We start from the raw sequence: 24,874 nt of genomic DNA, 5'->3' as shown, positions 1-24,874 counted from the left end.
GGCTCTTTTTTGATAGATTTACATTGCATCTTTTTGTGGGTGTTCTCAAACAATTAATACTACAAATGCTAATCTAATAAAATGGAACCTGGTTTTGTTTCTTCTTGTTGTAAATCAATGATATAGTGATGACAAAGAAACCCATTTCACTAGTGTTTAAATATAACTGGTTGCATTTCTGTTCTTAATGCTGCTTCAGCTCACACCAGACTCTGACTGTGACGATCAAGGAGCCGAAGAGTCGATAGATGTAAAACCATAAATCTGTGACCTTGTGTGAGAGCTGCGTTTTACGGCTTCTGCATTGCTGCAGCCCAGAAAAACATCCACCCCTTTTTGTATTTACAGCAATGCAGTGGCATGTTTAGCCTTTTTCCTGCAGCAAACACATCTGCAATAATCAAATAGACACCTCACTGACAAGTTTTACATCAAGAGCTAATAATAATTTTAAAAAATCTGTGACTCAGGGCTGTCACGTTGTGTACTCATTCTCCTCGTGTTTGTTTGTGCGTCAGTAAAAATTGAAATCAGAGGCGTCCTGGCCATTCTTGCACGTCTGCATTCATTAGCTCAACAGTGTTTATATACTGTAGCTCTTTTACACTGTGCTTCATAAAATACATTTTCCCATAAAACAAACAGGTCAAACTTATAAATCAGTTTTTACATAACTTTTATTTTCTTTCCTCACAGTTATATTTATTTAGCTTCAAGTGGCAACTGATGCGGTAAATTCAACCAGTAAAACAACCAATTAAAAATACTTAATTTGTAGACAAAGACAAATCTGGACTTATAATAAACAACATCACATTTTTATAATGAATAGACGATTGTAAGAAAAAGACAATTCACTTATTATAAATTGCTGCAGTGTTTGGTGAACAAAAGCATGATGGGAGGCTGTTTTCAGTCAGCAGGTGGCAGCAGAGCATCGATAAGGAATTACACTGAAGAAGTTTGAGGTGTTGATCCACGTTAACGCTGTAGAGGCAGTAAAGACAAAGGCCTTGCTCTCAGTTGCTCTATCTTCTATTAATTCTGCATTGGCTCCTCGGTGCTTGTTAATTTCTACGGGGTCGGCAGGTGAAAACCTAGCAGCGGGTCACTGCTGATTTGAATCTTTTCCTGGCGCCCGTGTTGCTCCCAGCGCTGACCGTGATCCCAGGGCCTCTTATTGCGAAGAATTTCTGCGGCAGTATACTTGCTGATTGCTTCGTTCTCACTCCTCACAACAACCAGCTAAGACACTGCCAGAGAAACACCCACAGCAGCCGCGTCCGACCCACCATCCGTCCTTCTGTGGACTTTGCTGCGCGCTTCCACCCGTGAGTCTGGCTTTTTTGGACGCTCACATTTTTCCTGTGTTGTGGTGGTGGTTGCTGTTGGCATCAGTCTCACTGAAAGCTCCAGGGGGTAGTGTGGTCCAATGACAGCAGCCGGAAGCTCTAGAAGAGAAGCAGGAAATAATGTTTAAGTAACAATTTGTCCACAGAATGAACTGTAATCTGCTCAGATAAATTACCGTGTGAAGGTGAGATAAATCCTAGGAATCCTGCTTTGGGTTAGATTTAAAAGGGCACAACTTCCTGCCTTCCTCGTCTTTACGTAACCATGTAAGTGTATGCTCCATTGCTCAAAGTGACCTGAAGCTTGTTCTCAAACATATTCTTGATAGTCTTTTGTGCAGCATCACTCTAAGTGCACACAACTCTGGCAAACACAAACACCCCCGGACTAAGAATAGATTTGCCATGACTCATGGTTTTGCAAGTAAAAGCTCAGTTTAATATAGCTGTCATCTATTTGTGCGTCTCCGTTCGCATGGGCGCCATATGACATCCCCACGTCCCTGTGTTTGTGTTCACGTACCTAAGGGACAGCAGCTAACGTCCCCCTGCTATCAGTTGCTGTTGCTCTCTGCAGTGCTATTTTGGGCTGGCTGACCATTCCATACTGTCCTCTCCCCATGGACCCTGCCTTGCTGACAGGACAACAAACATACTAGAGAGAGCAAGCTGCAGCCACCGGAGAGAGGGAGCTGTGAAGGAGACGGCTGGGTGTCGAGAGAGACAGTTGATGAAAGTCTGATCTGATCCCATCTATTGTATCTTTACTGTTGAGATGCACAGTGAGGCTGTTTTTAACTTCCGTATCTGCTTTTGCTGTATTGTATGACGCATTTTGTGGTTGTATAACAGGAAATTTCTCAGTTGATTGGTGGTTGGAGCATTTTGACCTTTATCTAATGTCAAAGAATTGAGATACTATTAACAATTATCTATGTGGTGGTGGAACTATTTATTTGTCTGTCCCTGTCTTCCAGCCAGTGATCTGAGCTATCAAACACAGAGACACCTCAGGCCCACGCTCAGTTGCCAAACGGCAGCGTCCGTGTGTCTTTGTGTCTTTGTTCACTGAGCACATGATGACAGGAATTCCTTCCTGCTCAGGGCTTGAAGTAATCCCCAATACAGGATTGAGGAATGCCTGTGAAAACAACAGCCACTTTGCCAAATGAATGACTAGTTGCCTCACTGCTTTACACGGCACATAGTGACTCGATTCACAAACCTGTACACAAATACCACTCAGTCCTGGCTGGGCTCAGCTTTCCTGGCACACTAATATATAGAGCTATAAACCTAAAATCATCATCAGGAACACAATAGAAAATTATAAATATAATATAATTTTAAAGAACTACTTGGATTTTAGTAAAATATTGGTAAATTATTTGTGAAGTCACAACAAGTAATGAGCTGTTTTTCCTCTAATGTGAAAGTATATATTTCATGTTTGAATTTTTGTTGTCTGGTTTTTGGGGCAGTGTAGGCAGATGTCTACACTGAGGCTCACATACCTCATGTTTGAGCTGATGCATCCAATTGTCCACATTTAAATAAGGCTTTAATTAATGTCTTACTTGCAACAGTGTGAAGAGAAACTAGATTGTATGAAACCATCAAATCAGCATCCATTTAAAAAGCGCAAAATTCATAATGTGCATATGATATAACCGAATGCTTGAATTGGTTTTCACTTAGTATATATATGTAGTAGTTTATTAGGACATTTTTTACTAATACTTTCCGGTTTTTATCACATCACCAGATCATCTGCTTAAATTTGTCGGATCTCTTTGTTGTCAGAGTCTGTGCCCGCTGTGCATATCTCGGTTGCTCTGGTGTCAGCTATGGCTCATACAGTCAGACTTCCCTGCTCCAGTTCCATTCCACAGACCTAATCATCTTATGGCGAACAATGACATTAGTATTTACCGTGGAGCCATGTTTGTGCAAAATGCTACACATGACACGCACACTGATAGCGGACCTGGAGCTGGAACTGATCCTCTTGTGAGGTTTATGATGTACATTGCTTTTGGTTTGAGGTGTTTTAATTTCAGTTTGCAGAGTCTGTTTATGCTGCAGGCTGATGATGATGCTTTTTGTCATTTTAGCCTTTATTCAGTAATTTGAAAGTGAAAAGACAGCCGAGAAACACGAGAAGAGGGTCAACACATAACAAAGCTCTGCAGTTTGTGTAATGAGCGCACTTTTTAAAATTTATTTAATTTAAATACTTTTTTAATGTTTTTGGAAGCCCGTTTTGGGGCAGAGTGATTTGGGTTAATCAGCATACAGTTAGCTGTATCATAAGCCAAACAGCAGTGTGTTAATGATTCAGTGGTTTGCACAGAAAACAAAGTTGCCCCAGTAACAACCTGCTTGCAGAGATAAAACACACAGATCAGAGTGCACCAGACACTACATGACTGTCATGGGACTGACATTGAGCGATTCATGTATTTGAGTTTCGAGAGGCCATATGAGTTTTATATTGTTGCGCTAATCAGTAACTTGCACCTCCTGTCTCAAGCATCTTCTGTCACCATCTATTATGACTGATTGCAGAAACTCCCATCAGACCCGTTTCCTATCTGTATTTACCCACTTGCTTCTGGACTGGTCTCAAGTCAAGCAGGCTTTTATTCTATTATGCCTCACCCTTTAAAGGAGGAGGCCTGCTGAGTCTCCTCATGGAAACTGATTCTTGTTCTGAATAAGGAGACATAGTAGCGAAACCATCTGTTCTTCTATGTGAGGCTCAAGCTTTGGTCAGATCTCGAGTCCCTGCTGAATTGTTAAAGGGTCAGTGGTGGCGCTATGTCTGTGTATCGCAGTTCTCAGCATTCAGTAACCTTTAGCATAGTTACCATGGCATCATGTTAGCCTCAAGATGCTGCTTGGATGCTTGCACAACTCTGTAGCTGTACACTTCAAATTAACATGTTCTCTATAATACTTCAGCCATATAACTGGTCCTGTTATGATGGTCTGGAAGTTTTTTGCAGTTACGGTGAATCTAGACTATCACAGATGTGTTGTAATGTTATGACGGAGGCTTTTATTTGCACACTGGTGTGACACTCACCAAGCGGGGGGGTCAGCAGTGGAGCTCCTCCATCCATGCTCCTCTCCTGTGGCTGCTCTCCGGTGTTGACACCAGCAGGATTCTGTCCATAGCTGCTTCTCCCGTGTGTGGGTCACATCATACAGGCAAAGTGTTGACCACTAGCCCCTCTCTCTTTGGTTGTTTCTCACTGCTTTACCAGGGCAGCACAACAAGTCAAGGCATGTTCCAACACGCCACCAGCAGCCGGACTGGGTGCATGCGTCTGTTCCTAGACCAGAGGGGGAGGAGCAGAGAATCAGAGAGGGGGGAAACCCAGAAAAGACCCAGCATGACTCAGCCAGCTTCAATAGGTTCGCATACACAGCTTTCACTTCCAGCACTCCAACACATGAAGGAGCTGAATTAAGATTGATTCTCTGTGAGATGTGATTGGGAGCATTCCTGTACAAAAGAAGAGATTAGATGAGGTGATGTGATGTGAAGGATTATAACAATTGATAGGCAAATATTATGAACACCATATTTCATCTTTGATATGTCCAATTTGCAGATTGCCTGCAGGCAGTGGCTCCCGTCTATTTTCACCCTCTCTGCTCAGCGGGAGGTGAGCAGTTCACAGAGCTGATTTTTTTTTCTGGCTAATCCTAAGCCTCCATTTTTTTGTTTAAAGCTAAACTTAATAGCTTAAATTTAGCTACAGTTGTGCTGCTCATTAATACCCTTATGATCACAGGAGAACTCAACACAGCAGAGTGAATTGTTTATAGAAGCTGTAACTGCACACCAGCAGCAGCAGCAGCAGCAGCATGTTAGAGAAGGCTGCTGATTCATGAAACTATCTCCCACTGTAACTCACATTAAGTCACATCAGCTTCAGAAGAAGCTGAAAAGGACCGAAAGCCTTTATAGATTCCTATAGTCAGATTTAAATATAAAAGAGATAATATATGTAATATATATACCCATGTAGTATCTCTCTCTATAAATATATAGTGCGCAGCATGCAGTTTAGTTACTGACACATTAAAGTGTATCGGATGTGCGTGATAATCACCCTCCATGAGGACTAATTATGCAGAGCTGCTCTGATGCTGGCTGGGTTTTTTGCAAGGATGCTAGTTCATCACTGCTGTAGTGGAAGTTGATCACTAGGCACATTCTGAGTGCAGCAGAAACCAGCTCAGCAAAACCTACCTGCTACAATATGGTCTGATTCTGGCTGCCTGAGCATCTCTAAAGCACTACTGTACATCACTGGCGCTGCTCCCCACTGCAGCCTGTCAACAGACTGATGACCTTATCAATGAAAGAACAAAGTCACTCTGATGTTACACCCAGAAAGAAATCAAAGCACTTCTCTGTGTGTGCTTTGAGGTTTGTCTTTCGCCATTGACCGCAAATAGAAAAGGTAATCAATTTTGTAATTTTTGAGTGTGTGTAATTTAAACAGTGATATAACTCTGCACATGAGCATTTTGACAAAGTCCCAACATGTTTTCACATTTTATGCAGTCATAACGTATCTTTCTGAGTGTGACTGAAATTTGGAAGATATTATTTTCTGCACTTTAATGGCTAAGTTGCAACATGATACTGTAATTTATTCATTGTCCTGTCGATGACAGACGTCGCCGCTGAGGCCTGATAGTTGCATGTGTTTCAGTAGGGGGTTAAGGATCCCCTAGACCAGCAAGTTCAAAGCTTGCTGCATTGATTACATCATCGGAACTGGTGTGCTGGAACGGGACAATGCACCACCAGAGGGGGGGTGGTGGACAACTGGCTAATCTCACCATTGCCTCCCCATGGAGCTCCATGGGAGTGAGTATGTGTCGGTCTCTATCACTAAACTCAGCTTTGTGCAGAGTCCAGAGTAAAACAGCCTGCTCTGGCTGACATGTAGCACCAGTGGGTCACATGACTGAAAAATGGTCCGAGAGAGAGCGATAGTGTTGGTGTGTGTGTGTGTGTGTGTGTGTGTGTGTGTGTGCGCGTGCGTGTGCATATGTGCATGTGCACTATTGGAGGCCAGCACTGCAGGAACACAGCTGCTGCAGGACACTGCAGGATTCCTGCTCTGCTGCTGGCTTGCGGGCTCTGGCTTTTTTTTTTCTCTCTCTCTCTCTCTCTCTCTCTCGCTTTCTCTCCTCTTTCTATTCACTCAGGCAAATTGCTCAAGGAGGATGGTGAGAGCATGTGCTGCATACTTTTTCAGCAGAGAAGAGGGGGTGAGAGGAGGAGAAAGGAGGAGGGGTGGGGGTGGGGGGGTTGTGCAGAATCACAGAGGTGCAAAGCATGCCGGTGAGGCTGTGCTGGGCAACTGTACCTTTGAGAGAGACTACAGTAGAGAAATTGGAGACAAGGAGGGAGGAGGGAATACGAGGAAAGAGAGTAGGAGGTGGGGGAGGGCAGGAGTGAGGTGCAAGGAACATCAGGTGAGTGCGGCAATTTCCTTTGCTGGCAGTGCAGCACCCACCCTCAGTGAAAGTGTGAGCAGGAGAGCTGCAGATGTTTGCAGATGATGTCAGGCGCCGGATGTGGCGCGGACCTGTAGTTCGGTCCGTCATCGCTGTGTGGCCGCGCTGCCGTCTGTCTGCAGCGCGGAGAAAGCCTAAGGCCAGAGACACGCTCTGGACGTCTGCCTCACAAAGAGCCAGCTGACGACGCAGAGCCGCCTCCTTCAAGGTCTGAGCACAGTTACCTGACGTGAACTCAGTGCTGACAGTTCACATCCAAGCGGAAGCAACTCGCTGAACTCAGACTTCCCTCCCTGGTTGCAGATTGGAGATGATCTCACTTTCACATCTCATACACTATTTTTTCGTGGTCTTCCAAAAGGCCCTGCGTTGACTGTAGATATGCAATTAAGTATTTAACCACAAAAGTAGAAACCTTTGTGAGCAAATATTACTGAGACAATAGGGGATGCATATAGAGCTGTCATGACGTAATAGAGACAGTTCTGCTGTTTTTCCACAAACATGAATCTTATCTGAATTCACGCCATGCCTAGAATATTCTTGCTGGCTCACGCTTTGTGCCACTCTCCCCTGACCTCACGTAAAGAAGCTGCGTTCTGCCCTGTCTGGAATCTACTCATACGATGGCAGAAAGGCCCCAGTAGCTATAGCTCAACTTCATGAGTGCACCACAGCTCCTCTGTCCCATGCAGGCCACCGTAGCCTCTCTCTCGTTCCCCCACTCCAGCTCTTACAGGACCACTGACAGTGCATTACTCCTACCAGTCTCCGGCATGATATTCACCACTAACATATGCTGCTAAGTAGAAACCCACGGCCACCGTTAAAAAGCAGACTCACCTAAAAGCTAAGTCAGCAGATAAGTCTCCTCCACTGGAGGGAACCCCAGGTTAGTTTTTTCGTCCTTGTGTCAAAGAGCCGCTATCTGACACGCCGGCTGCTATTTCCAGCCTGTACCATGTGTTAAACATGGATGAGGGAGCAGTGGAGCTTGACTGCTAACTGACTGGCTGCCGGGTGGCTGCTGTCTGGTTCTTACTGGTGCAGAGGGGACAGAAGCAGCCGGGAGCTTCAACACCACCAGCGTTTACATGACGCGCACATATCACGTCCCGTAAGCCTAATATCAGAAGTACACTATCCTCTGCGAAGAGGTAGACACATAAAGAGACAACGTACATGCAAAATGAGAGCAGAGAGGAAACAGAGGCATACCTTCGTCTGAGTCTCGGACTGCATCACACGCGGAGGCGAGGAGGAAAACTTCTCTGCACTCTGGGGCTCTTGGTGGTGATGTGCTTTCATGGCGCGACAAAGTTGACTGCAGCACTGCCTCCTGAACAGAATGACATTGTTTGTACTCTCTCTCTCTCTCTCCCTCCCTCCCTCACTCCTCCTCCTGTACGCACTGGCTCCCCCTCCTCTTCTTTGCACGCTTGCTGCCAGCATAAACTGCACAGCTCAGCAGTGTTCCCCCACTGCCGCAGCCGATCCTGCATGAGCTCTGCGCATCTGAGTGGGATGGGACTTTTAAAGGGGAACGCAACCTCCAGGGTCAGTGTGTGTCCACATCCTCAGTCCGCCCTCCTCTCCTCCCTGTCCTCCTCAGCAAACCCCCTCCTAACCCCCAAGGGAATGGTCAGTGTAAAGGACTCCTCACAAGAGAGACCCCCTCCATGCACCTCCATCGCCTTTATTCATATTCACACTACAGCAAAATCTGCTTTGTGAAATTAGTTTGCATATACTTCAGTGAGGAATAAATACTCTGACATCTAATTTCCTTTAAAATAACAGGAAGGTTTGAATGGCACAAATATGTTTTAAGGCCACTTAATTCAAATGTTCATGTAATTCATGTAAAGTAATGCCTTTTGCCTATTCACCTTTTATTGTTATTATTATTTTAAATGAATGCAGATTAATTTATATATTTTTAAACATCAGTTGCATCTAACATTTCAACCTAGTAGTTTAAAAAGGCTCAAAATACAAAGCAAAGCCCAGGATTATTTCACACTCTGTCACCACACATTGTGACAAATGAGCAATAAAGACACAATCGGTGAGAAAATCTTACATTCGAAGAGCTGCCATCTCAAAACCCGCACAAACTTTCACTTTTCTCGCGAGTACAGACCCTCTGAGAAAAACATCCTTAATCTGCACTTTGTATTACCTGCCCTTTCATTACCCAACATGCATTGCTCTACTGGTGCCATTCTGCAGTGCGCTAAAATATAGAAATATCTTGACCAAACAAATTTGTCTTTTGCGGCTTGCCCAGCGCTGAGAGTGAGGTCGTTCATCATTTAGTCGGCCAATAAGCTTGAACTTCTCCTTCTGCAATGTCTTTACATCACTTGGTGGTACGCTGAGCTTTCAGTGATGGCTTTGTATGGATAATGGTGGCTCCATTATAAATTCTGTGTCTTTGAGGCATCAGCATCTTGGCTGTTCTCTGCAGCAGTGCAGCGCTCTCTGCTCCTCACTGCAGGAGAAAACCACTGTTCTTTTTTTCTTTTTTTTTACAATTTTGCCCGGGCGCACAGTCGAACCCGGTGATCCGTTGTACCGTGGTGTAAAATCAGGAGCTGCACGCATCTCATATTATACCTGCATCCATAAAATCTAAGCGTACGTTTATCTGTTAAAGCATTTTACAGCTTATATGTTAATTAATTCCTTTCCCCCTAATTAACTTGTACATATGCCATTAAAGGCAAGCCAGCACTGGGGCAGGTTGCTAAATCAGCAAACCCATAATCAAGCACGGCTTTCCGAATCAGTCAGAGCAAATCATACACATGCATCGTAAATCTGTAATTTATCAGCTGAGAGCGCTACAGCCTTCCATGCTTGTATCTGCATGCAGTACTGCTTCATCAGTCTGTCAAGACTTGCAGCATCTCCTCCGTACACCAGGGAAAATGCCCCCCCCCCCTTACCCCGCCGACCAGCATGTCTCTCACACAGCCCCTGCCATTCTCAGTAATGGCATCCCCTGTGATGAATAAGCTATGAGGAGGGGCCTTTTTACTTGTCCTATTAAATTACCTTGCTATGCTTTACCTGGCTACTGTCACCTCATCTCCTCTGTCTCTTCATTCTCCCAGCCAAGGGCAGAATATGTAAATGTGTGTATGGGCTCATAGATCATATGAGCATAGAGATTTGGAGTAGAGCCATCTGCGCAGTTCACTGAATGTGGACATACACAGCTCTCAGTCATGTAAATGAGTCACATTAGGGTCTGAGAAAACTGCCTCACTATTAGTGTTTTTGCAGGTGGTGGGACATAAATAAAAAGGTGATTTATGCACTCGGTGTCATACCTAGATTTCATTGTTGACTTATAAGATCTGCAACAAACCAACACACTGTTCAGCTGAAGGGGAAAAGATTATCTGTCAAGTATAAAAAGTCAAACAGATAATGAAGTGGAGTCAAAGGATTTGGGATGGTGAGTTTACATGTCTTTTTTGCCATTCACAGCCCATTCCTTGGCTCCATTGATCTGTCCAGAAAAGATAATAGACACATTGATTCACAAGCTCAGCAGCATGCTTGGTTTACACATCAATTCAGACTAATTCTCAGTGGTCCTCAGCATAGGAAGAAAATTGCCTTGACTGATGAGTGACTGATCTTTGAAACTGTACTAAAGTCTGTGCTGTGAAGGTTTTCCGTCTTTTTTGGGCGTGCAGCCTGACTGGAGGTGTTTGTACAATGACAAGATGTAAGAAAAGGAATTCAGTGCACATAAGTGATTAGGTAGTTATAAGGTACAAACCCAGGGGAAACCTGCCACTACTGATGAAAAATAGATTTAGATCGGAGGCAGTTGAGGCTAGCTAGCAATAAATTGCCTTCACGAAAAAACCTTTCTCTGTGCTCACTTCAGTCAGTCTGGCATAAAGCCTGAATGATGCCATGCTGGCTTTGTAGGGGTGTGAGGTGTTTCACTGCGCCAATGCTTCTTTGCTGACCTCATTTTGTAAAGCTGAGCAGATTCCTCCCAAGGCCAAGTGGAGTGAAAAAGACACACAGTCAGTGACAAAACAGGTCAAATGTATTTGTATAAGACTGACTGTGAGCACACAAAGTGGAACAGTTTGATTAGAGGCAGTAATTAATTTACAAGGAAGTCTTGGTTTGAAGGAATCATTAGACTTCCTGTTCTAAAACTCATGGTTTCTCATGGAACTGTCATGGCTTTCTTCCTCAGTATGAGAAATGGTATCATGACATTATTTGACATTATCCTGGGAATCCGAACTTCTGAAAGCATGCAGCTCTTTAGTGGTGAATGAGCAGCGACTCTGTCAGCTGTACAGTGTCAGTAGCAGCCAGTCTGCTCTCTGCAGCGCTGGTGCAGCATAGCACAGATCAGCTTTAACGGAGGCACATTGCAGCCGGGAAATCTTTATCAGCCTCAGTTGGTCTATAACATTCAAATTGCATTTGAATGTAATGCTTTAATATAAACACTGTAATATAAATAATTAAGTTTCTTCTTGTCATGTTTCCTTTCAGTATCAATATATTTAAGATAACTTGAGAGAAATGGGGCAGAAGGCCTGGAACCACTTCTGTTGACTTCAACTATCTTATCTGTGGCAGTAGCCTGTAAATCACCATTAAGCTGTAAAGCAGCTTATTATAGCAATTAATTATGGGCTTTATAGATAAATTGCACTTCTTTACTTTGAATAAAATTATGAAAGCAGAGGTTACACTAAAAAAATTTAAAGCAAGAACAAAAAAATAAAGCTCACGAAAGCAACATCCACATATCACTTCACTCTTTTTACTGACTTTAATGCTTCTGTGATAATAAGGCCCCCTTTCTTGTTTAATAGAAAAAATAATTAATGACTGATAAAGTACCAAACTCTTCTCTACTCAAGCTCTATTTTCATTTGCAGAAATTGTGAGCTACTTGTTATATGGTATTTTTCCCTGCTGTATTGAGTTCTGCATTCTATGTTCTTGGAGGTTTGCTGCAAATCCTCCACGACAATTAGTGTCGTCTGGAGATGTGTGCTGACTCCTGGCCTACATTCACTATCACTATTTGTTACTGTCAAAAAACAGGTTTCTCACACACGGGGACGGAGGTAGACAACCCATAGGCTCCTTCAGACTGTCCTGTTGTCTGTATGTGCCTGAAGCGTTTCAGCCGCACCAGCTCCACAATGATTCCTGGCACCATCATCACAGAGAAGCCAGAAGCTCTGCAAAATCTGCTGCAGATTGAAGGAGACATGAACAGGAGCAGCAAACGCATTCTCATAATTGAATGTAGAATACATGGAGGTCATATACATTATAATTTAAAAAACGTGTGTAATTTATAGTACATTAACAAATGTTGTTCAAACAAATGATTACCGGTTTGATTAATACGCACTGATACACACACTGTATGTTGTGCTATAGTCATGATTTCCACCAGTATGTGTTGAGTCAAAGAAAAAAGATCTTTCCTATACAATTTAAACATACTAATGATCTTAAAATGTTTTAACTGTAGTAAATACGTTTTGTTGAGAGCTTAATTGCAACTGGAATTAATGAATAAAACATATAAAAAAAATATGGTATCTGGCAGTGAAACATCCAATGAAGACCATGGTCTCACTTAGTTTTATGAAGAACGTTTAAATGTAATCTATACTGAATTATTATTTTAATAGTCAAAGACAATGTGTATTATTTAATCTTTAATGCTAAGTTTAGAAATAATACATTTATGGAAACAGCATCATATTTTAGGTAAAATAGTTATTTTAAGTCTTGGAATCCTATTTTAGACTTTTTAGTGTCATGTTGGCCTCACATTCTCTTTTGTATAAATTATTTAACTAAACTTTAAATTTCAATTGCAATTCTCTACCAGAGGTCTGGTATAGAATTATTTATTATAAATATATTCATTGATCCTGTAGTGTATTGTAATTATTCTTTTTGATAAATATTTTAATATTGCATTATTTTTTGTTTGTACTGTATTCTGGATGAATACCACACACACTTGCCTAATGGAAGCAGCCAGATGATCTGACTATGTGATAGCCTGTATCAACCATCTGCCAATGGTGTGTGATGGATGAGAGCGGCCGGCTCATCTCCTGGAACCCTGTCTGATGTGCCTCGCGAGCTGAGGATGGCCTACGGTTTACAGATGAGCCAGGCACCTCCTGCCTGTGTCTCTGGCTCGGATCTATAGGAGGAGCTTGGGGGCCTGTTTGTCTGTCTGCAGCAATGCCAAGCAGCAGAACCAGGCCACCATCAATGATGTGACCTCACTCCACGAGTCCACGTAGTATGCAAGGAGAGAGTCTGAGCAAGATGAACTAATAGTGATGAACAAGATGCTGTGGTTCAGGCTCCTCAATACACATTTGACAGCAAACTGTTTGTAGAACAAATACAACATTCTTCTTGATGAACTTTAAATTATACTGTGGTAATAATAATAACACTGAATGGACTACACCACTCTGCATTATCTCTCTGGCACATGCTGAGCATCTTTTCAGTGAAAAAATACCCCTTAATCTGCGGAACACCCAAAAAAGCCCTCGTCCACCTGGGACCCTTTCTCGGAGGTGTGCTATTGCACTGCTGATTGCCTCTGTGTTTTAGCAGCAATGCACCATTCAAGTCTGCAGGCGACTTGACAAATGAGTAGCGATCTAAGCAGAGGGGATGCTCGTACTGCACCACATATCCTGTCCCATCCACAGCCTCCTGTCCCGCAGTGGTGCACCTCTCCGTACTGATACCCATACCACCCGTAGCCTGAACTAGTGAGTGTATAAAGACACGGTTAAAAGAGTGAGCAATAAACACGATCTGTCACATTTCCATTGCAGTTTGTTTACAGAAATATTTGTGTTTAAAGTGCATAGACTAATAAAAATATAATGTTCTAATTTTCCAAATATTGTGGTAATTTTAGAAATAAATGGAATAACATATCAATACACAGAGCTGAAGTAAATAAGAATAAGTAGATTGTGTTTGTCACCATAAAAATAGTATCTTGATTTCTATGAATAACTATGATAAAAATAGAAGAATTATGTCAAATGTTTTTTTCACCAACATTCTTCAACATACAGCACAATGTCCTGTATTGCAAGTCATCCACTAAAACGTGCCTTGTTATCTACAGAACAAATCTATTTAAGTGCTGAACCGCCAATAGAAGATGTAGGATGATTTTTTTAAAAAGCTCCATCGGCTGCAGATCTTTTCTAAACTCAAGACATGTTTGTGGGTCGGGACCGAGGCTCTGAACATGAAGTACCTGGCAGGTGAACTAGATCACAAGCTCTGTCAGTGTGTTGCATGCAGTTACAGGCACCACTTGAGGACAGCATCCACCCACTGGTCATCTTCAGAAAATGCATCTCAGAACAAGGCAAGAGCAGAGTAACTGACGCAGCATGCAATCATTCACCTTGGCTGCTCGGACTTTCCTCACTGCTGCTATCCAACCCCCCCCAACGCACACGCACACACACACACACACACACGCACACGCACACACACACACACACACACACACACACACACACACACACACACACACACACACACACACACACACACACACACACACACACACACACACACACACACAATGCAATCTGCTAGTCGCGAGTGGGATGTACTATCGATCCTGCTGAAATGATGGTTTCTAAAAGGGAGGCAGTAAGCATGTCTGTGCTCCCCTCCTCCACTGTGGAGGAGCCCTGAGATATCACCAAGCTCAGCACATTGCACCATCACTGAATGGGAAAATGGGATTTTGACTGGGAGACGAGCTGAGGGGACAGTAATTCAAGTCAGGGAGCTATGTTCCCCCACCAAGGATGTAAAATGAGCTGAATTACCTTCAGCCGTTTCGCCACTGTGGACAAATAAGGTCATTTTAGATTGTCCTATTAATTCCAGTCCTTGTCACGAAGAAATTGGATGCCAAATGTTAAAATATGCAAGAATGCTAAATTAAGAGTGAAGAGAACAAAACACTCATTCATACACTCAGGGTTAATGTGCAAAGATGTCCAACATGTATTGTATAATTTTTGCAAGAAGGTAAATGTTACTTTGTGATGAATGAATGAATGAATGAAATAGTTTTTGTGCACACTGAGTAGTGCTCTAACTGCGGGGCAGGACTTATCTACAATAGAAACACCACTAGATGGCAACAGTGTCCTTTTGTTTCACATAAGGGGTAATATTTGGTGCATGTGTATGTGAGGCAGAGTTAGAGGAAATTCTATGAAGATTTAATAATCCTCCATGTCTGTCATCGATAATTAAACCTAATAGGGGTTGATAATGGTCATGTGTTTGCTTCTATTATTTTTTATTGATCTATTTATAGTAAAGAAGCTCCTGTTACTAAAGACTTTAGTTTGAAAGATTAGATGTGACTGCAGTAGATGTCCGATACATGAAGGTCACAATGCATCATCCTTATGAGTCCAAACTGCCCATCAGTCACCACCGCTGACATTGCCCAGGGGCTCTGCGTGTCACTCAGCACACTATGATTCTAACGGAGTGAGTGCCTGATGCTGAAGATCTTCACTCACTCGTTACTCTCTGCTTATTTTAAACCGGGTCAGGAGACTCAATGGCCTGACAGTCAGGTTGAACAGCACAGTGTGTGTGTGTGTGTGTGTGTGTGTGTGTGTGTGTGTATAATATTGATCCATTGGTGCATTCAGTAAACTCATGCTCTTGCTGAACTTGGTTTTGTGTGTTGTATCTGAACTGACTGGAGTGTGAATCATCAATTAGGAACCCTTTCTCCACCCCACATCACATGTACTCCCTTAGGACAGCCTGCAGTGGAATAATCCCTTCTTCTTGAACTGATGACACATTCTTGGTAGAAACAATTACACAGCAGTTTAAATATAGTCTGTTGCATATTTTTGTTTTTGCTGAGTATATAGGAGACTATCCCAAGCAGGGCATATCGTGCTAAAGGAAGTTCTTATAACCTTACAATACGTTGCTGTCTGCCCTCAGTGCAGTTAATGTGTATCCTACCTCACAAGCGTCTGCAGCTCAGGTCGCTCATTCAAAGACAACGTGTTACTGGCGGAGCTGCTGTAGGTTTACACTGCACAGCAGCTTGTCTCTGACCTAAAAGTTCAAACATTTATATGTTATATGAAATGCGGGTAGTAATAAAAGCAAGACACAAAAATAAGTATGTAAAAAAATAAATGAATGAATGAAAGTAATTGCACGAGCAGTATGTGCGCATTATTGTATATCTGGGGGCTATTACTAGTGAAGTTAAACCCATATAAAGCTGGAGAACTGCATTAGCAACTGTGCTAGCTGCAGCCGTCGGTAGGGAGGTGCTAATCCATCGTAGCAGCTGGGAGCACTTTACCACGTGACGCGAGAGATGTTAAGAGCAGCCATCATTATTACACCTAATTCATGTCCAGCCTCAAATGCTAAAAGATAAGACGACGAGGACGCAGACAACTACGATGGCGGAGGCGCAAACTCCACAGCCTTAGCGGGTTTCGTCCACTCCGCGAGCTCCGCCGCCTCACAACTTAGCAAGGTTCGTTTGCGCTGCGCTCTTGCCTCGTCGCCGCCTCCTGTTGTTTGTGTGTGTAGCTGCCGTTGCTTTCGGCTCGCGGGCTCCTCTTTACAATAGTTACCTTCGCGTTACACTGAGCACCGAACCAACACGCGCAGGAGGCTCGGCGCTGCCCCGAACCTGCGGCTCCGACGGGACGCGGAGTTCTGGTTTGTCCTCGCTTTCGTTACCACGAGCCATGTTGTGTTGCTATTCATGCTAACGCCGACGGCTCGCGACGCCTCGGTTGTGTAACGTCCGAACGCCAGGTAAACGCAGACAATGCTGCACGCAAACGGTTTTAACGGTTGAGTCACGCGCTGCTCCGGTTCGCGGTCATTCCTCGTGCACACGGCTTCTCGGCCCACGAGAGGCTTTTTGAAGACTAGGCGGCTTCTCCGCTGCTAACAGGGACTAACTGGCCTACGTTACTCTGGGCCACTTTATCAGGTTACTTACCCTTTTTACGTTCATATAGCTTAAACACGAGGTTGTAGGTTTAACTTAAATAACTGTTACGGTAACTTCACCGTCTTGTAAAACCTGTTCTGTGGAGGCGATGATTCAACTTTATTCTCATGTGGGGGCAGGTTGTAGTTGGCTTGTGAGTCTTTATTAAGGTGTTCCTACCATTGTGTTCCTGCATTCATGCAGCCCAGGCTAAAACCTGCAACACCAAAACCCTTCTGATGAGATTAGTTGTTTTTTTAAACAAACGACCCTCATCTCAGTTTTAATTTAATTACAAGACAAGCTCTTGAAAGTATCCATTCAATGAGTGACTTTGTCTTTAGTAAACTTTTGTCTTTATGCACTCAGGAGGTCAACAAACAGGTTAGGGCTTGAAAAATCACGTAGGTCGGGCCTTAGGATAGAGACAAGTGTTTACTTGGCTCAGCAAATCCAACAAGCCCTTCCTCATGCATTTAAATCAGTTCTAAAGCAACCCAGGGGCCCAGGAACCCCCAGCCGGCCCGGCCCAGGCCAGACCAGGATCCCGGCCCAAATATATCCTCCACAAGCCACCTTTTATACCACTAACCGCTATGTTTGCTTTTCAAGTCTAAGGTAAATGTGGGAGGACTTTTTTATTATTGTCCTGTTGGTTTTGATTTGTTCGTGTCGTAAGGTGGCCCTTCTGGCTCCAAGCGTGTGCAAATTAACATGTTTCGCCGTCCCTGAATACTGGACAGGCATTGAAAAAGCCATTGTTTACTTTCAGATGTTGGCCACCCGCTGCTTGCTTTTTCTTCCCTCCTGTTTTCCTATCACTGAGGAGACATGACCCATTTAAATGGTTGTTTACTTGCATTAGAAAAAGAGCCAAAGTACTTCTCAATGAACTCTTGTCTACAATTCAATTAGAGTGGCCTTCCCAGCAGCACAGTTTTCCACATTACACAATGCTCTCTAGCTCTCTAGTGCAGCACAGTCTACGATATGAACACCAAAGAGCTGCAGTGGACACACTTGTGCTCGCAAAGTTGATCCTTTATTTACAGTGGGTGGGTAATCGCAGTAAATATTTTTACCGTAAAGAAATGTCTACTTTTCTGAAACGCTTGTGATGCCTTTAAAGGCCCATTAAGCCTAGTGTATAGTGGTAAGTGTTTTATTAACTGGTTTAACCGCCTCTCTCAGCCATAACCACATCTAAATATGCTGTATATCTCTAAGCTTAGACCTGCATGACATCTAGCAGAGTTCTGAGGTCTGGGCTCTGAATGTCTCCATTCAAAAGGCAGATTCTGTAATAGTTACTTTGATGCTCAGGGCCCTTGTATCATTCAGCTTCTTTAAGCCTCAGCTTGCAGACACATTATCTTGTACAATGCTTTGATAATCTTGGGAATGTGTTCTCAGCAGTGACTATCTGTCCAGGGCCAGATGCTCTCTCCACTGTATAGTATGTCAAGGTAGTTTTGCAGCACACCTCTGTTTATTTTATAAATAGGACTGTGGGGTTTTCTCCTTCAGGAACCTAGTTTACTCTGTCTAATTAACGCCATTGCTCTCTTTAATGGGATTGTTCAGTAAAGAGAGGAAATGTTTGTGTCTTGTCAAATGCTGTGTGTAATGTGTGATCACATTTCATGACTTCAATTACCCGTTCTTTTGACTGTTTTGCTTTAAGCTTTTCCTGTTGTTTTGAGGCTAGACACCCATGTAATCCTATTGCAAGCCTTGAAATAGACAATTGGCAGTAATATTAAAGCTGTGAACACAGTGTTACATAGTATATCAAATTTTTAAATTTGATGTCCTGCCTTTTACAAACAATTACAACAAATGTGGAAAATAAATGGGTTCGTAATTCTGATGTTTCATGACGTTTGTACCTTCATGCAGGAAAAAATGTCATTCATTCATCTTCGTTTGTCACCTTACATCCCTATTGGCTTATGTCAGATTCTTATCATACAGCTTGAATGTGTTGTATCTAATTGCAGTTTAAATTGTCAGTTCTTTGTTGGTTTCATATTTAGATATGAAACATGCAGATATTTTCAAATACGCCAGTATAAGTTTTAACTCCTCGTTCATCATATATATACACATCATATATATCATATATACATATGATACATCATATATAATTTTTTTTTTTTTTTTTTTTCTCTCCTGGCAAAAGCATTTGACTGAGTGGTGGAAACTTGTTGGTCTTGTCTGTCTTGGCTGACTTGACATTTTATGTAGTGAGAAAATCAAGGTTACGGAGTGCACACCACGCCCACATGTACTGTATAAGGCCCTACTACATTATTCGTCAAAAAAAATCAGAGCAGCTCCCAGTAGACTCCAATAATAAAATTAGCAGAGTGGTAAAATGGTAAAAGGCCTTTCTACCTAACGACGTGATGTGTATTGTAGGTCAGGGTCTTATTTTACATGTTGAACAAAGTCTTGGTTCATACTTGGTTCATATTTTATTATGACACACTGATATCTGTCTGTTTTCTGTCATTTTATTTTGTAGGAGTCTCCAATATCTGTTCCACACACACTCGAGGCTAAAAGGATTGTTGAATAATTGTGGGGGTTTTGGTATCGCCTCAGGTAGACTTCACTCAGCACCTCATCTGACCTCGACTCGACTACACCTAGTGTCACAAAAGCACAAACCTGCTTTGCAGAAGTGCAGTGGCGAAAAGGGTGTAGGTCTGAAAACTCCCCTCATTGGTGTCTAAAGGGGGGGTGGGGGGAGGAGGAGGCGGAAGGAGCTGCTTTAACCACCTGGAGCATGGGGCAAAAAGTCCCAGGTGGCATTAAAACCATTGATATGCGGGATCCTGCGTTCAGCCCCCTGAAGCTGGAGCTACAGGCCCTCAGTCACACCAAGCCGTCCCGACTGGACCTGCTGCTGGACATGCCACCCGCCAACCTGGACGTCCAGGTTCAGAATTCGTGGAATAACGACGATCGATCCCTAAACATCTTTGTCAAAGACGACAACAAGCTGGTGTTCCACAGGCACCCCGTGGCGCAGAGCACGGACGCCATCCGGGGTCGCGTGGGCTACACGCGGGGACTGCACGTGTGGGAGATCAACTGGGCCATGCGGCAGAGGGGCACGCACGCTGTTGTTGGAGTGGCCACGAGCGACGCCCCGCTGCACTCGGTGGGCTACACCGCTTTGGTAGGAAGCAACGCGGAGTCCTGGGGCTGGGACCTGTGCAGGAGTAAACTCTACCACGATGGCAAGAACCACGCAGGAAAGACGTACCCCGCCTTCCTCGAGCCGGACGACACCTTCATAATACCAGACTCCCTCCTAGTGGTCTTGGACATGGATGAGGGGACGCTGGGTTACATAGTGGATGGACATTATCTAGGCGTGGCTTTCAGAGGACTTAAGGGCAGAAAGCTGTACCCGGTGGTGAGTGCCGTGTGGGGACACTGTGAAATACGAATCCGGTACATAAATGGACTTGACCGTAAGTACAACTTTTAAAGTCTGTCTTGGTTTCTGCCATGTTGTCATCCCTGATGTCTCATGTGAAACTCTTTTTATAACAAACACCAGCATTAATTGATGCAATAAACAAAGGTGTGACCGCTAATAGTTCGTCATGCTGCCTAAGGAGGGCATAAAACTGCATTTAGTGTTGCTGTAGAGTAAAACCACTGTCTGGCTTTCTTGAAGGCTGACCCTCTGGCTGTTGTATAAAGCAGTATACCATGTGATAGCATGACATGCTTGTATTATTGCCCTGCAGTCCAGATTCTGTACAAATTAATATTTAACTATATCCTATAATCACAACATGACTGTCTTGATGTTGGTTTCTAGACTGAAAACACTCCTACTGCCGTGCTCTGGATTTTGTCATAAACATCAACTTTGTAAATCAGTCTGTGGCCCTGCTGTTATCACGTTAAAATGTCCCATGGTTGCGAATGGTAATGTACAAAACAAGCTTGTTTTCCTCCCAGTAAGATGATTAGATTATTCCCCAACCGTTCCATGATGAAAGGGGTCATGAGCTTTCAATGAGGAAACATATGTGCTTATCAAAACATGTTGTACTACCCACATGTCCCTGGTGCTGTTAGCTTTTTATGTTCAGCTCAGATTCCTAGAAAAGCAATAGAGGGGGTGATGGACACACAGTCTGGTTTACAGTTAATCACATGCTGTTTGTGTGCGAGTCCCTTATCTTGTACATTAATGTTAACTGTAGTTGGTTAATCTTGTTTGAATCAGGAATCAGGACTTTTTATAGGGCTACAAATGTGATGTCAGCTGTTCTATAGTGCAGAAAGTGTTTTATTTTTGAAGCGAAGCGCTTGAAAATGGTTTTGTTTAAAGTCAAAAAGTTTAAAAGGAAAAAAAGTAAGAACAGTTGTATTGATGTAGACGACCAAACTGTGATGCCCACCTTAAGATGCTAAAATGTTACTATCTATAACTAATAAAACCTAAACTCAGGGGTTAGGTCATTATAATGCTGTAATAAGTCGAATCCGTCAGTCAGGTGATCACCTGTGTTTTTATGACCTGATGGTGTTTTGGCATATTTGAATGTGTCATTAGTGCAGATGACGTGTATGCTGCCGACCTTGAACGTCTCGTCCATGCGACTGACGTCTGCATGTGTAGACAAGCTTGCTTCAAGAGGAAATGGCTGATATCTGGGTAATTGTGTGCATGTGTCAGGGAGGCGCTGATAAAATACAACTTTTGGAAGGGGTTGAAATGTTTGTTCTGATGAACTGGATGTCCGCTCACCTGGGCTCCCTCTGCTGTCCGTCCTGCACTGCCCTCTGTAACAGAGGAAGGGCTGCCACATAAATACCATGGATGTATTTTTAGACCCCCTCATCTCACTCAGCTTTTGTTGAGGGTTGAGCCTGACACTGGTGCACCTGAACGGTCATAAACTGTATTTTTATTTGCACATGAAATTAAACACAAATGAGTTTTTAGATATTTCTTAATGGTCCAGCATGATGTTCCTCACGCCTCCCACCTTTTCTTGTCTCCCTCCAGCTGAACCCCTCTCTCTGATGGACCTGTGTAGGCGTTCGGTGAGGGTGGCATTAGGAAGAGACCGTCTGAGTGAAATCCACAGACTGCCTCTGCCAGCTTCTCTGAAGAACTACCTTCTCTACCAATAGCAATGCGGAAAGTCACAACGCACACCCTCATCTCTTCCATGTTTCTCTGGGATCCTTTCTGGGTTGAACCCGTTTGACAGCATTGCTTAAACCTCCAGGACTCACTCAGCCTCATGGATGACTGAGCTGTTTCACTTCTGCATCAGTAGCTATAGACTTATTCTGTTTCTTATCCTGTTTTTATGACTCCTTGCATTTGTGTTCTTTAACTTTTGTAAAATCAGGAATCACTGAACACTATGCACATGCTGATCCAGGCGGTGCCCTGTCAGTCACTTTGTAGCTGTAACTCCTCCAGTTTGTACGTTGATATGGCATTTGTGGTCAGTACCTCTTCGGTGACTTCCAGCCTCCAGTGTGCTGAATTTCTGTTTTGTAGCCTTTTAAATTTAAATGCTGTTGTGCTCAAACAAAATTATATTATTGTGGGGGATTGTGGACTTAGAAGGCACTACCCATATCTGACCAAAAGGTGGCAGCACATACACATCAACTTGTACATTCCCTCAAGTTACGAATTATAACATAAAATACTTACGGCTTTTATGAAATGCATTTTTAAATGGATAATGAATTAAAATGCTATTAACACAACACAGAATGGAGATGCTGACTACTCCATGGTGAATCTGTAGTACAGTGTGGATGAAAGCACTGAGAGCAGCTCATAGCCCTCACTGCACTCTCAGGTTTCTCTGCGCTATGGAAGTGGCCCATAACTTTCCATCAGGCATCTAACATCAGCAGAGCTTTTTAAAGAGGTTAATGTCACTGTGATTACTTGTAGCATGCATCTGCAGGATTTTTCTTCACTTTTTTTGTAGTTTCATAGTTTTCAGCCACATGCTTTCAAAGCCCAACAGCGCACTTTGCTCGTTTTGATTTGAATTCGACCAGTGTCTCTGGCTCATTTCACAGGTTTGCACATGTTAAACCACAGAGTGGAAATTCATTTGTGAAATGGCTACTCCGGGGTTGTTGGTTAGGATCAAAAGTGTGCTGATCCGGGCTGTCATTGGCACATAGCTGAGAACTATCAATGTAATATTTGTTTCATAACAAACAAAGGAAGAGGGTTTAGGTAACGGACTACGTAGGTAAACGCTGTGCCTAAATCCACCAACCTCAGAAAAATAAAGACTGAAAGAGACAATCCACAAAGTGCTGCACAAATGTAATAAAAAAAATGCCAACATGTCAAATGCCATATCATGGACTTGTCAACTTTAGTATTTTTAAATGTGCAGAGGTAGTTCTTTTTCAGCAGCGATGGATATGGACACACTGTACCACACCTTACTTTTCCTTGCCTGCAACTTCAATTTTATTTGTATTCTTTGTTGTAGATTTGTTTAAGTATCTATTAAAGATTATTTCAAATAATTAGTATATTGTGTGGTATTTATTATAGATGTCTCAAGCTGTCAGAAGTTGATTTAGATGCTGAAATTCTTACATTCTAACATGGGTCAACGTCATCTTTTTATAATATAAACACCAGGACTCTATTAATTGTCATAATATTAATGTTCTATTTAATTTTCTTGTGTAGTGTCCTTGCAGTTGATCGACCCAGCCAGCTGAGTGTCACCAACTGTAGTTTACATAGGGTTAGGCAGTCCATTTGCATGTGATCCACAGATGATTTGCAATTTAAAGGGTATATTAAGACACACCACACGTTAATGATGTTTTCAATCGCTGCCTAAAGTAAGGAGAGCTGGTCTTGTCTTGATCCAGGGTTGTGGACCTTTTAGAACATGCATGTGAATGCTATGGTTCACGACACACCGCTCTAAACGCGCAGTTTAATCGAGTGAAGTGTTTGAATGATTTTCATAAATGAGAACCATAAAGAGCCTCAATCGCAGCACTGCACCAGTCCTCAATCACTGACCGAAACAGGATCAGGTTCTATGTTTATGGTCACAAATGACAAGCTCAGCACTGTATTCAGAGAAGTACGAAAAAAGAACATTTGCAGTGCTTTTGGACATTTCATAAATCGCTGTAATTATATAAAAATAATACAGAAAGCATTTGACTCATGATGAGAAAATTAAAAATACATTCTGCTAAAGGCTTCAGACTTTCTAAATACAAACATTTGGAAGGAAGGAAAGTTGCTCTTTGGTTAAAATCAAGACAGAGGCGTGAAGGTGATTCCTCTGTGCCTCCGGTGCAGCAACAACGTTATAGTCAAACTTTCAGATCACTGCACAGCATAAAGTTTTATTTTCATTACGGCGTAGTGAAGAGGTTGCCATAGTTTGTCTTCAGTTAAAATTTAGGTTTTTGTCTGTTCTTAAAAAAGTATGGTTGCCGTGCAGTGTGGGAATCATAAGTTGGAAAGTACTTGATGACAAGTGCAATAACCTCAAGAATTCAAAGGTATTACATAACTGGTTTGAGATAAGCACACGCATCAAAATGCACCACTGTGGCATGTGACAGTGCTTGCAGAACATTTGTTGATCATAATGTACAGACATAAAAAACAAGACACTTCATCCCTCTCCTGACAAATAATGATTGAGTTGCATGAAAAGTTTGGTTTTTTTAAATGTTTGTGTACAGTTGTGCAGTAAGTGGACGAGTAAACAATGTTCTGCGTGGATGTTGTAATGCATGGTGTGCTGTAAAATGAGGCCAAAACCACAGCAGCAACTAAACCTATACGAGAGGATCCAAGACAAAGTGACAGCCTAGATATTGGCTGCCG

General features: G+C 42.8%; 1 protein-coding gene and 1 long non-coding RNA gene across 8 annotated transcripts; one reads left to right on the top strand and one right to left on the bottom strand.

The window, feature by feature from the left end:
• Positions 1-659: 659 nt before the first annotated feature.
• Positions 660-16,753, bottom strand: LOC114858244 (uncharacterized). 5 transcript variants are annotated; one of them, XR_003786347.3, is made up of 6 exons: positions 16,616-16,753; positions 15,984-16,079; positions 12,009-12,151; positions 8,118-8,238; positions 4,441-4,690; positions 660-1,451 (listed from the first exon to the last, which is right to left on the bottom strand). It is a non-coding gene; the product is annotated as an uncharacterized LOC114858244 (long non-coding RNA). The 5 variants fall into 5 exon arrangements; XR_008695112.1 differs by having other exon boundaries at positions 12,009-12,148; XR_008695113.1 differs by lacking the exon at positions 12,009-12,151 and adding an exon at positions 5,617-5,718.
• Positions 16,279-23,538, top strand: spsb1 (splA/ryanodine receptor domain and SOCS box containing 1). Of its 3 annotated transcripts, none has more exons than XM_029155196.3 (3): positions 16,279-16,515; positions 19,511-20,468; positions 22,025-23,538. In XM_029155196.3, exons 2-3 carry the CDS (start codon positions 19,775-19,777, stop codon positions 22,150-22,152), a joined length of 822 nt encoding a protein of 273 aa, XP_029011029.1. In that variant the 5' UTR covers positions 16,279-16,515; positions 19,511-19,774; the 3' UTR covers positions 22,153-23,538. The 3 variants fall into 3 exon arrangements, with proteins under 3 accessions (XP_029011029.1, XP_029011032.1, XP_029011030.1); XM_029155199.3 differs by lacking the exon at positions 16,279-16,515 and adding an exon at positions 16,664-16,802; XM_029155197.3 differs by lacking the exon at positions 16,279-16,515 and adding an exon at positions 16,844-16,983.
• The last annotated feature ends 1,336 nt before the right edge of the window (positions 23,539-24,874 follow it).

Source organism: Betta splendens, chromosome 7, assembly GCF_900634795.4.
Source record: "Betta splendens chromosome 7, fBetSpl5.4, whole genome shotgun sequence".
Lineage (NCBI taxonomy): Eukaryota > Metazoa > Chordata > Actinopteri > Anabantiformes > Osphronemidae > Betta > Betta splendens.
The sequence above is the reverse complement of the archived record's forward strand: the minus strand, read 5'-3'. Positions and strand labels throughout refer to the sequence as shown.

Coding starts and splice junctions, on each gene's coding strand:
- spsb1 (XM_029155196.3), top strand. CDS start 19,775: ATGGGGCAAAAAGTCCCAGGTGGCATTAAAACCATTGATATGCGGGAT. Junction 20,469..22,024: donor GTACATAAATGGACTTGACC/GTAAGTACAACT, acceptor GTCTCCCTCCAG/CTGAACCCCTCTCTCTGATG.